Genomic DNA, 12,595 nt, shown 5'->3' with positions numbered 1-12,595 from the left:
CTTGTAATCCTAATATACTATGCAATTCTTGATGAAATATATAGATTGGCTGAATGTTATTTTATTTTTATACGACCGCAAAAATTGAAAATTTTTTGGTCGTATATTGGTATGACGTCGTCTGGCGTCGTCCGAAGACACATTGGTTTTCGCACTCTAACTTTAGTTTAAGTGAATGGATCTCCATGAAATTTTACCATAAGGTTCAATACCACGAAAGGAAGGTGGGGATTGATTTTGGGGGTTATGGTACCAATAGTTAAGGAATTAGGGGCCAAAAATAAGCATTTTTGTAACTTCCAGACAATAACTTGTGTGTAAGTGTATGGATCTCTCTGACATTGTACCACAAGGTTCCATATCACAAAGGGAAGGCTGTAATTGATTTTGGGGGTAATTGCCTCAAAATTTTAGGAATTAGGGGCCAAAAAAGGGGCAAAAAACAAGCATTTTTCTAGTTTCATGACAATAACTTGTGTGTAAGTGTTTGGATATTTCTGAAATTGTACTACAAGGTTCCATATCACAAAGGGAAAGCTGGAATTGAGTTTGGGGGTAATTGCCCGAAACGTTTAGGAATTGGGGGCCAAAAAGGGGCCAAAAATAAGCATTTTTCTAGTTTCCAGACAATAACTTGTGTTCAAGTGTATGGATCTCTCTGAAATTGTACTGCAAGGTACCATACCACAAAGGGAAGGCTGGGATTGAGTTTGGGGGTGATGAATCATAAGGGGGTTCAAAAAATTTGGGGGGGGGGATTTTTTTTTTTTCTTTTTTTTTCTTTTTTTCCTTATTTTTTTTTCTTTTAAAATTTTCCATTTTAAGTTGGTTATTTCTGATTAATATTTAAAAGCAAATAATAATGATATGGTAGGAGATACACACCAAACAGGATGTGTAAATTATTATATAATAAGTATTGTGCAATAGCAAGAAATTTTCAATTGCACAGTATTGCACAATTGCAAGAAATCTTCAACTGCACAGTATTGCGCAATAGCAAGAAATCTTCAATTGCACAGTATTGTGCAATAGCAAGAAATATCCAATAGCACAATATTGCGCAATAGCAAGAAATTGTCAATTGTACAGTATTGCACAATAGCAAGAAATATTCAATTGCACAGTATTGTGCAAAAGAAGATACTTCGTATAAATTGCTTATTTCTTGATCAATTTCAATGGGGTTTTATTCTTGAATTCTTGGGGTTCTTTAATATGCTGAATCTAACCGTGTATTAAGTTTTTGGATTTTGGGCCCCGTTTTTAAATTGGTCCACATTGAGGTCCAAAGGGTCCAAAATTTAACTTTGTTTGATTTCATCAAAAATTGAATTATTGGGGTTCTTTGATATGCCGAATCTAACCGTGTATTTAGATTCTTAATTTTTGGTTCCGTTTTCAAATTGGTCTACATTAAGGTCAAAAGGGTCCAAAATTAAACTTAGTTTGATTTTAACAAAAATTGAATTTTTAGGGTACTTTGATATGCTGAATCTAAACATGAATTTAGATTTTTGATTATGGGCCCAGTTTTCAAGTTGGTCCAAATCGGGGTCCAAAATTAAACTTTGTTTGATTTCAACAAAAATTGAATATATGGGGTTCTTTGATATGCTGAATCTAACCATGTATTTAGATTTTTGATTTTTGGGCCCCGTTATCAACTTTGTCCACATTGAGGTCAAAAAGGTCCAAAATTAAACTTTGTTTGATTTCATCAAAAATTGAATTCTTGGGGTTCTTTGATATGCTGAATCTAACCATGTATTTAGATTTTTTATTTGTGGACCCGCTATCAAATTGGTTCATATTGAGGTCAAAAGGGTCCAAAATTAAACTTTGTTTGATTTCATCAAAAATTGAATTATTGGGGTTCTTTTATATGCTGAATCTAAACATGTATTTAGATTTTAGATTTTTGGCCCAGTTTTCAAGTTGGTCCAAATTGGGGTCCAAAATTAAACTTTGTTTGATTTCAACAAAAATTGAATATATGGGGTTCTTTGATATGCTGAATCTTACCATGTATTTAGATTTTTTATTTTGTGGGCCCGCTATCAAATTGGTTCATATTGAGGTCAAAAGGGTCCAAAATTAAACTTTGTTTGATTTCATCAAAAATTGAATTATTGGGGTTCTTTGATATGCCAAATCTAACCGTGTTTTTAGATTTTTAATTTTGGGTCCCGTTTTTTAAATTGGTCTACATTAAGGCCCAAAGGGTCCAAAATTAAACTTAGTTTGATTTTAACAAAAATTGAATTCTTGGGGTACTTTGATATGCTGAATCTAAACATGTGTTTAGATTTTTGATTATGGGACCAGTTTTCAAGTTTGTCCAGGTTGGGGTCCAAAATTAAACTTTGTTTGATTTCAACAAAAATTGAATATATGGGGTTCTTTGATATGCTGAATCTAACCATGTATTTTGATTTTGGACATTGGACCATAATAGGTAAATTAAAAAAATTGAAGTTCTTAGACCACATTCTTTCTGTGTCAGAAACCTATGCTGTGTCAAATATTTAATCACAATCCAAATTCAGAGCTGTATCAAGCTTGAATGTTGTGTCCATACTTGCCCCAACTGTTCAGGGTTCGACCTCTGCGGTCGTATCAAGCTGCGCCCAGCGAAGCATTTTATTTAACTTAAGTAGTAAAAGTATGTCAACACTGACTATGTAGGTTAATCTATGAAATTCTAATAGAGATCTTTTATTTTTTAGCATATCCCAAACTTTGTGATAGGAATTCACGTCACAGGAAGTCGTATTGTTGTGTCAGACATTCAGGACAGTTTTCATTTTATCCGTTACAAAAGACAAGAAAATCAGTTAATTATATTCTCCGATGATACAAATCCTAGATGGATTACTGCTTCGTGTATGTTAGATTATAATACAGTAGCGGGAGCAGATAAATTTGGAAATATTACGGTGGTAAGTTGACAGCCTAAGAATGATGATGACTATAAGGTTTTTTTTGGTATACATACATCTCCTCTTATTCACAACTACAGTGTTCTGCCTGTGGCCTTTTATAATCCTGGTTTTTGTGATGCTATCTGAAATGATTTTCTTATATGTTGTGTTATGCATGTGATGGTATATTTTATGTAAACAACATGGTATTTGAAAAATCTCTGTTTACAAGGAAGGATTATAACTCAAGGATGAATTAGCTTTGTTGGCAAATTCTACAGAATATGGCCAACATGTATTTAAGAAAAAAATCACTTCAGTCCATTTAGCTATAGTAAGGTATTTGTAATGTCTGATAATTTCCATATAAGCTGTATGCAAATTGTCTACTGGTTTGTGATCATGATTTTCAGTTACTTAAAAGTCGTAGATACATCTGGCATTTTACAAACAAACAGAAATTGTAAGCATGTATGAACAAATTATTTCAGCAGAAAAACTAAACATAAAAAGAACTCATCTGAATTCTAAATAAAACATTTAAAAACTTAGGCTATTTAAGTCAGAGAAATGATTCCTAGTTTTAGCAAACTTTACTGAATTTATAAACCAGTACAGAATTATTGAAGAATTCTGCCTGTGCTGAAACACCTTTGAAAGAAAGGCTTGCATTTGGTATTGAAATATACATGTATAAAGTACTTGAAAAAGAATATTGTTGTATATGCCAGGCATTTATTATTAAACTGCTTTTGTTATCTACAGGTTCGTCTGCCAGAAGATATCAGTGATGATGTTGATGAAGATCCAACAGGAAACAAGGCATTATGGGATAGAGGTCTACTGAGTGGTGCATCACAAAAGGTATACTGTAATTTCAGTTTACTTTAAAGACAAATTTCAATAATTATGTATTAAAGTTACTTTAAGCATTTACCAATTCAGTTTGGTATTATTTGTAACATTTATGCTAATTGTAAAACATGAAGACATCTGTCTGTCTACTTCTCAATTTGCCTGTTGCCTTTTTTTTTTAAATGATTCATTCACGATTTGTTTCATTGTAGGTTGATATAGTAATGAATTTTCATATAGGAGAAATAGTAACATCTCTACAGAAAGCCACCCTAATCCCTGGAGGTTCTGAGTCTCTAGTCTACACCACGCTATCTGGGGGTATTGGTATGCTGGTACCATTTACTTCACATGAGGCAAGTAACTATTCATTCTATAGAAATTTACTTGGTGGGTAAAATTTTAAATTGAAACTTATTCTTAAACCAAACTCAAGCTATGAAAAAAAGTTTTTTGAAATATGTGTTTTTAACTGACTGACTGTTAAAATCTAATTTCTGGCAATAATGTCTTGCATATAAAAATGTTAGAGAGGTCAAAAACAAAGTTCAACCGTAGTTCCATGTATAATTAATAAATTATATATACTTTTCAGGACCAAGATTTCTTCCAGCATCTAGAGATGTACATGAGATCAGAGAATCCTCCTCTGTGTGGGAGAGACCATCTATCATTTAGATCATATTACTTTCCTATAAAGGTAATACTAACTAGTATAAATAATCTGGAGTTTGTTATAGTAGTCCTTAGTAAGGAAAATAATGGGATGTGGTATAATTGCCAAGGAGATAACTATCCACCAGAGTCAAAATGACTTGGATGTAAAAAACAAACAGGCACCAAACAGCCTTCCAACAATTATCAATACCCAAATAGTATTGTCTACTAAAAAAGGCCCTGATATGGCAAAATGTGAAACAATTCAAATGAGAAAACTAACAACCTGATTTATGACAATACAATTTAACAAAAATCAAATATGACCTTAAACTTTCAGGTATATTTAGTATTATTTTTTATCATTTTAGGAATAGAATAAGAATAAGAATATTTAATGTTCCAATTAAGGGCCATCGGTGGGCAGTATGATATTTATACTCACAAAACAAGACACTATGGTTTTGTTAAAAAATTTATTTTTACATTGAATTGAAATATTAAATGTTCATACAAGCTACATATATTTCTTGGCCTTATATAAATCATGTACATTTTATTCAGGCAAGACCAGAACCATATATGAAGTATTCCTCGATCATATCAGGAGCATTAAATAATCTGATCATTCCAATAGTATTAAGTATTCTTTTGATCTTTGTAGAGTATCATTGATGGAGACCTGTGTGAAATGTTTAATTCTATGGATCCTGGTAAACAGAAGGGTGTGGCAGAAGAGTTAGATAGAACACCTAGTGAGGTAACTATATTCTTGAATATTGAGAACAATAATGACATTATTATTACCTTTTTGGTACCCATTCTAGAAGTAATGAGGATAAAAAGATTTATCACATATTTTGTAATTAGTGTATGTGTGCTGGTCTTATCAAAGTTGTGTGTGTGTTATAAGATACCTTTGTATCACAAACAAAAGATGATGTAAGATAAATCTAAAATGAATTATGTAAATGTGGACATGATGTAGATTACAATCCGTGTTTCAACTGAAAATCTGATTATAACAATTTGTAACTGATCCACATGTTCGTTGTTTGAAAAATGGTCCATTTTCTGATTGAATGAAATAAAACAAGAGTGAGGAAGAACATAGTTATACAGGAAGAAGTGAAGTTTAATAGTGGTTATATTAAAATTCAGGCTTCACAATATAAAAATAAAAAGATGTGGTATAATTATCAATGAGACAACTCTCCACCAGAGACCAAATGACATAGAAATTAAAACTGACGGTCACCATTTATCCTTCAACAATAAGCAAAACCCATACCATATAGTCGTCTATAAAAGGCCCCGAAATGACAAATGTTAAAGAAGTCTATTCTTTTATATCAGTCATTTCTATTCAGACTGCTATAAGAGCATTAAAAAAATCTTGACTGTTGAAATCAAAATTGTAGTAAATCTGATGCATTATAACCTTGACTAAGCTTTTTTATATGACCAAATATATGCCCTACTTGTGACATTCATGACACATAATCAGAGACTGTTTGCATTGTCAATATTAAGGTGCTGTCAGAAATTTAAAGTATTTTTACATCAGAAACTTTCCTTAACATGAAACTATAAACTTGAGTATCTATGTTTTGATTGTTCAATATTTGCTTGTCATATAAAAGTTGTGTGTTTGTGTGTGTTATAAGCCACTTTGTATCACAAATAGATGATGAAATAAGATCATCTTAATTGAGACAAATTTATATAAAAAGTGGACATGATGTAGATTACAATCCGTGTTTCAACTGAGAAACTGATTATAACAATTTGTAGCTGATCCACAGGTTCATTATTTGAAAAATGTGGTTGCTTTCGGTTCTATGTTATACAATGAACATAAGAATGAGAGATAGAAAATCATTGTACAAAATGGTATATTGAACTTAAGGTATCAACAGTCTTTTTCTTTAAATTAGACATTTCTATTCAGATTGTTACAAGAACTTTTAAAAAAAACATGTCACTGTTGAAATCAAAGGAAATTTGATGTATAATGACCTTAATGAAGCTATTTCAAATGAAAATTGTTTGCCTCACTAGGTTAGATGTTGCAATCTTAATTTTCTTTGTTGGCATCATGAACACTGAGATACAGTCTGAAATAATAAAAAAATTGGGCAAGAATTTTTTCTAACCTTCATAGAATTTCATTGGAAAATTTTTTTTTCATTATTAAGAGATAGCATCCGAGGGAAAATTTTGAAAATATATTGTTTCAAATGTTTTTAAACCTGGATATTGTCTGAGTTAGTTTTTTAGACATCAATAACTTTATCAAACCTTCATGGAGTTTTAGGATACATTTACAGATACCATCTATTTCTCTGTATTTTGCTAACTAATCGACACTCATAACCATTAAACTTGAGCATCTATGTTTTGATTGTTATATTTGCTCGTTATTTAAACTTGTGGGTGTGTTAAACCACTTTTGTATTGGAAATAAAAGATCAAAGATCAAACTAAAAGAAGAAAAATTTATATCAAATGTGGACATGATGTAGATTACAATCCGTGTTTCAACTGAAAATCTGATTATAACAATTTGTAACTGATCCACATGTTCGTTGTTTGAAAAATGGTCCATTTTCTGATTGAATGAAATAAAACAAGAGTGAGGAAGAACATAGTTATACAGGAAGAAGTGAAGTTTAATAGTGGTTATATTAAAATTCAGGCTTCACAATATAAAAATAAAAAGATGTGGTATAATTATCAATGAGACAACTCTCCACCAGAGACCAAATGACATAGAAATTAAAACTGACGGTCACCATTTTTCCTTCCAACAATAAGCAAAATCCATACCATATAGTCGTCTATAAAAGGCCCCGAAATGACAAATGTTAAACAAGTCTATTCTTTTACTGTAATCAGGCTTGTATAGTTCGCACTGGCACATAGTCCGCACCCCCTTCTCCCCACATAATTTCAGGTAAAAAAACTTTTTGTAACTGTTAGAAAAGGTCTAATGGTAATTTTAAATCCTGTATGGTCGTTTGCGGTATTTTCTTGGAAAAACCTATTTTCCATCACCAAACAGAAGCTGAAACTGCTTGTAAATGGTTCTAAAACACTTCATGCTGGTTAAAATAAGTCTAAATAACACAAAAAACAATTTAGAAACTTGTGTATGTTTAAACCGGAAGTTTGAAAAGCACGTGTAAAAGATGAAAAAACCTGGTGAGAGTCGAAATCCGTTCATAATAGATATCACTATAATACGACTTTGAAAGTAAAACAGTTCCCTCCTTATGTAAAACAGTGTTTAATATATCTATCACATTAATGTTTGAAGGGTCTTAAGCTATTACAAAAGATATTTGTCAATAGGAAACACCAAAACGGAACGAATAATAACCGATTACGTTTTGTAGTTTACACATCGTAAGCTGGTTTACGGTTGTCTTATTTTACTTATTTGTACGATTTCATTCAAGCAGATACCAGTTTATATTTAGCAATGCATTGAAAAGAAACAAGAATTTTGTAATGAAGCATTTAATTTTTAAATTTATCAGTATTAATTTGATATTGAATAAAAATAACTTAATAATATGGATTGAGTAAAATTATTGGTTTGAAAAATGATAAGAGCGTCCTCTTCAATGTCAATAACAAACATGGCGGAACATAAACAAACCACATCGCGAAATTGAAATTTTCTCTCTTATTTCTTGCTTATTGTACTCTACAGTCCGCACCCCTGCTGTCAGGGTCAATTTTGGAGAATAAAACCGCGGACTATACAAGCCTTTTAATGGTATATCAGTCATTTCTATTCAGACTGCTATAAGAGCATTAAAAAAATCTTGACTGTTGAAATCAAAATTGTAGTAAATCTGATGCATTATAACCTTGACTAAGCTGTTTTATATGACCAAATATATGCCCTACTTGTGACATTCATGACACATAATCAGAGACTGTTTGCATTGTCAATATTAAGGTGCTGTCAGAAATTTAAAGTATTTTTTACATCAAAAACTTTCTTTAACATGAAACTTTAAACTTGAGCATCTATGTTTTGATTGCCGAATATTTGCTCGTCATTTTAACTTGTGTGTGTAATAAACCACTTTTGTATCGGAAATAAAAGATCAAAGATCAAACTAAAAGAAGAAAAATTTATATCGAATGTGGACATGATGTAGATTACAATCCGTGTTTCAACTGAAAATCTGATTATAACAATTTGTAACTGATCCACATGTTTGTTGTTTGAAAAATGGTCCATTTTCTGATTGAATGAAATAAAACAAGAGTGAGGAAGAACATAGTTATACAGGAAGAAGTGAAGTTTAATAGTGGTTATATTAAAATTCAGGCATCACAATATTAAAAAAAAAAGATGTGATATAATTGCCAATGAGACAACTCTCCACTAGAGACCAAATGACATAGAAATTAACAACTAAATAGATTTAATTTTAGTTTCTTGTGTATAATTTGGAGTTTAGTATGACGTCCATTATCACTGAACAAGTATACATATTTGTTTAGGGGCCAGCTGAAGGACGCCTCCGGGTGCGGGAGTTTCTCGCTGTTGTCTGCTCTATGGTCGGGTTGTTGTCTCTTTGACACATTCCCCATTTCCATTCTCAATTTTATATAAAAAGATGTGGTATGAACTCTCCATCCAAGGCACAATTTGTAAAAGTAAACCATTATAGGTCAAAGTACGGCCTTCAACACGGAGCCTTGGCTCACACCGAACAGCAAGGGTCACCGTACAGCCTTCAACAATGAGCAAAACCCATACCGCATAGTCGGCAATAAAAGGCCCCAAATGGCAAATGTAAAATAAATCTGTTCTTTAATATCAGTCATTTCTATTCAGATTATTAAAAGAACTTAAAAAAACTTGCGACTGTTGAAATCAAATTTGTAGTCAATCTGATGCATTATGACCTTAACAAAGCTGTTTTATATAACCAAATATATAAAGTATTTTTTACATCAAAAACTTTCTATAACATGAAACTTTAAACTTAAGCATCTATGTTTTGATAGTTGAATATTCGCTTGTCATATAAAAGTTGTGTGTTTGTGTGTTATAAGCCACTTTTGTATCACAAATAAAAGATTAAATAAGATCATCTTAATTGAGACAAATTTATATAAAAAGTGGACATGATGTAGATTACAATCCGTGTTTCAACTGAGAAACTGATTATAACAATTTGTAGCTGATCCACATGTAGTCATTTTTTGTTGTAATGAAATAAAACTAAAGATTGAGAAAGAACATAATTATACAGGAAGAATTGAAGTTAGTTGTTTTATTGAAATTCAGGGATCACTAGTCTATTCTTTTATATCAGTCATTTCTATTCATATTGTGATGTAAACTTGGAAAAGACGTTGTGACTTTTGAAATCAAAATTTTGGTAAATCTGATGCATTATGACCTTAACAAAGATATTTCATATGACCAAATATATGCCCTACTTGTGACATTCATGACACATAATCAGAGACTGTTTGCATTGTCAATGTTAAGGTTCTGTCCGAAATTTAAATATTTTTTGACATCAACAACTTCAACCTTTATGGAAATTCATGAAACATCTGTGTTTTGATTGTTGAATATTCGCTTGTCAATTAAAATCCACTTTTGTATCACAAATAGAAGATGATGTAAGATCATCTTAATTGAGACAAATTTATATAAAATGTGGACATGATGTAGATTACAATCCGTGTTTCAACTGAGAAACTGATTATAACAATTTGTAACTGATCCATATGTTCAACATTTGAAAAATGGGTCATTTTCTGTTCTTTCTAAATCTAAATGAAATATAACTAAGAACGAGATAGAAAAAAATTATATAGAATGTGACATTTGTTCCTTGGAATTTGTTTATGCAGGTCATCTTAAGCATGTTGAATGTGGACATGATGTAGATTACAATCCGTGTTTCAACTGAGAAACTGATTATAACAATTTTGTAACTGATCCACATTTTTATACGACCGCAAACAAATTTTGTGGTCGTATATTGGTATGACGTTGGCGTGGTCGTCCAAAGACACATTGGTTTTCGCACTCTAACTTTAGTTTAAGTGAATGGATCTCTATGAAATTGTACAATAAGGTTCAATACCACAAAAGGAAGGTGGGGATTGATTTTGGGGGTTATGGTACCAACAGTTAAGGAATTAGGGGCCAAAAATAAGCATTTTTGTAACTTCCTGACATAACTTGTGTGTTGTATGGATCTCTCTGACATTGTACCACAAGGTTCCATATCACAAAGGGAATGCTGGGATTGATTTTGGGGGTAATTGCCTCCACAAATTTTAGGAAAAAGGGGCAAAAAACAAGCATTTTTCTAGTTTCATGACAATAACTTGTGTGTAAGTGTATGGATCTCTCTGAAATTGTACCATAAGGTTCTATATCACAAAGGGAATGCTGGGATTGATTTTGGGGGTAATTGCCTCCAAATTTTAGGAATTAAGGGCCAAAAAGGGGCAAAAAACGAGTATTTTTCTAGTTTCATGACAATAACTTGTGTGTTAGTGTATTGATCTTTATGAAATTATACTACAAGGTTCCATATCACAAAGGGAAGGCTGGGATTGAGTTTGGGGGTGATGAATCATAAGGGGGTTCAAAAAATTGGGGGGGGGGGATTTTTTTTCTTTAAAATTTTCCATTTTAAATTGGTTATTTCTGATTTATATATAAAAACAAATAATAATGATATGGTTTGAATAGGTAAATTAAAAAAATTTAAGTTCTTAGACCACATTCGTTCTGTGTCAGAAACCTATGCTGTGTCAAATATTTAATTACAATCCAAATTCAGCATGTTCAGTGCTGTATCAAGCTTGAATGTTGTGTCCATACTTGCCCCAACTGTTCAGGGTTCGACCTCTGCGGTCGTATCAAGCTGCGCCCCAGCGGAGCATTTTATTTATGATTACACATGTAAAGTAAATTTTTAATAAAAATAGTTGGAAAAATATCCTATTACCGGTATCTGTTGATTATTACAAGATAAATTGTTTGAAAAGGTTTTTCAGGCATATATCTAATTATCAATAGAGTTTGGGAACACTTTGGATATCAGACTTATCTTTTATTTTTATTTGTAGGTATCAAAGAAGCTAGAAGACATAAGGACAAGATTTGCATTCTAATTTAGGAACAAAAACATTAAAGCAGGAAGATGATTGGGAAATTCTTGTGCAAAGTCAAACATTCTCTTAATTAGAATTTGAATAAGTTTTATATTTCCACAGTCTTTGGGAAGTGTTTGTTAATGATAAGTGTTATTATGTATATATGGCAGCTGTATTGTGACTAAGTCAATTTGTGCAAAAGACAATGATTCTTGTAGAAATTGACTTAAATGGCTACTTGAAAGCCAAATAAGGGAATTATTCTTCTTCATTAATTACAAAATTGCTTACTGTTAATATTACATAAACGGTTTATTTCATAATTAATCTTCAGATTAAATTGGGTTATATTCAGATTTAACTGGGTTATATTCTGACAACTTTATAATTCCTGCTGTTGTTAATGAGAACCTTCATCACTTGCAAGGGCTTACAACTATTTCATGTGATGAAAATAAGTCATATGCAATATAAATACCATGACCATCTGAATGTCATTACATCAGTTATTATATTAAATATGATATGGTTTGTCAACATGTGTATGTTATTTCATTATCATAATCATGTAAATACCATTGACATTAAATTGTATTTATTGTAAATAAAAACTTGAAATATGATTTGGGTTTATTTGACTTGTACAAGTAGTTTACTTAACAGTTTGACATTATAAATTTACATTTAATAGATAAAAAAAAAACATTTGAGTGTCCTGCCTACTGCATTTAAAAATATGGCTGGTAGAATGGTAGATTGGGAAATTTTATGTGTTTGAATTTGTTATTTGATGTTTTCTGCAAGTCTGATCTAGATTATACTGCTCATTCAGTATTAAATTTGTGTATGCATGATTGGTTATTGTTTGCTAATCCTGTGAAATATGAGTTTTTTTGTCCCTGCGTGATGCATTGCAGGGGGCATAGAAATACCGGTCATCTGTTCGTCCGGTCTTGTGAGCGCTCTCACATGTACAATTCTTGCCAGATTTTGCCTGTTTTATA

General features: G+C 31.6%; 1 protein-coding gene and 1 long non-coding RNA gene across 2 annotated transcripts in view; both read left to right on the top strand.

The window, feature by feature from the left end:
- LOC127701545 (splicing factor 3B subunit 3-like) overlaps window positions 1-12,214 on the top strand; it is a 49,992-nt gene extending 37,778 nt beyond the window's left edge. The window contains exons 23-28 of the mRNA XM_052205459.1: window positions 2,730-2,942; window positions 3,690-3,788; window positions 3,992-4,135; window positions 4,375-4,479; window positions 5,101-5,196; window positions 11,565-12,214. Of these exons, the coding sequence (XP_052061419.1) occupies window positions 2,730-2,942; window positions 3,690-3,788; window positions 3,992-4,135; window positions 4,375-4,479; window positions 5,101-5,196; window positions 11,565-11,609 (702 nt within the window). The 3' untranslated portion in view covers window positions 11,610-12,214. The remainder of the gene's footprint in view (window positions 1-2,729; window positions 2,943-3,689; window positions 3,789-3,991; window positions 4,136-4,374; window positions 4,480-5,100; window positions 5,197-11,564) is intronic.
- Window positions 60-2,484, top strand: LOC127701588 (uncharacterized). The gene is made up of 2 exons (XR_007982110.1): window positions 60-1,421; window positions 2,217-2,484. It is a non-coding gene; the product is annotated as an uncharacterized LOC127701588 (long non-coding RNA).
- Window positions 12,215-12,595: the final 381 nt, after the last annotated feature.

Source organism: Mytilus californianus, unplaced genomic scaffold, assembly GCF_021869535.1.
Source record: "Mytilus californianus isolate M0D057914Y unplaced genomic scaffold, xbMytCali1.0.p SCAF_5, whole genome shotgun sequence".
Taxonomy (NCBI): Eukaryota; Metazoa; Mollusca; class Bivalvia; order Mytilida; family Mytilidae; genus Mytilus; species Mytilus californianus.
The sequence above is the reverse complement of the archived record's forward strand: the minus strand, read 5'-3'. Positions and strand labels throughout refer to the sequence as shown.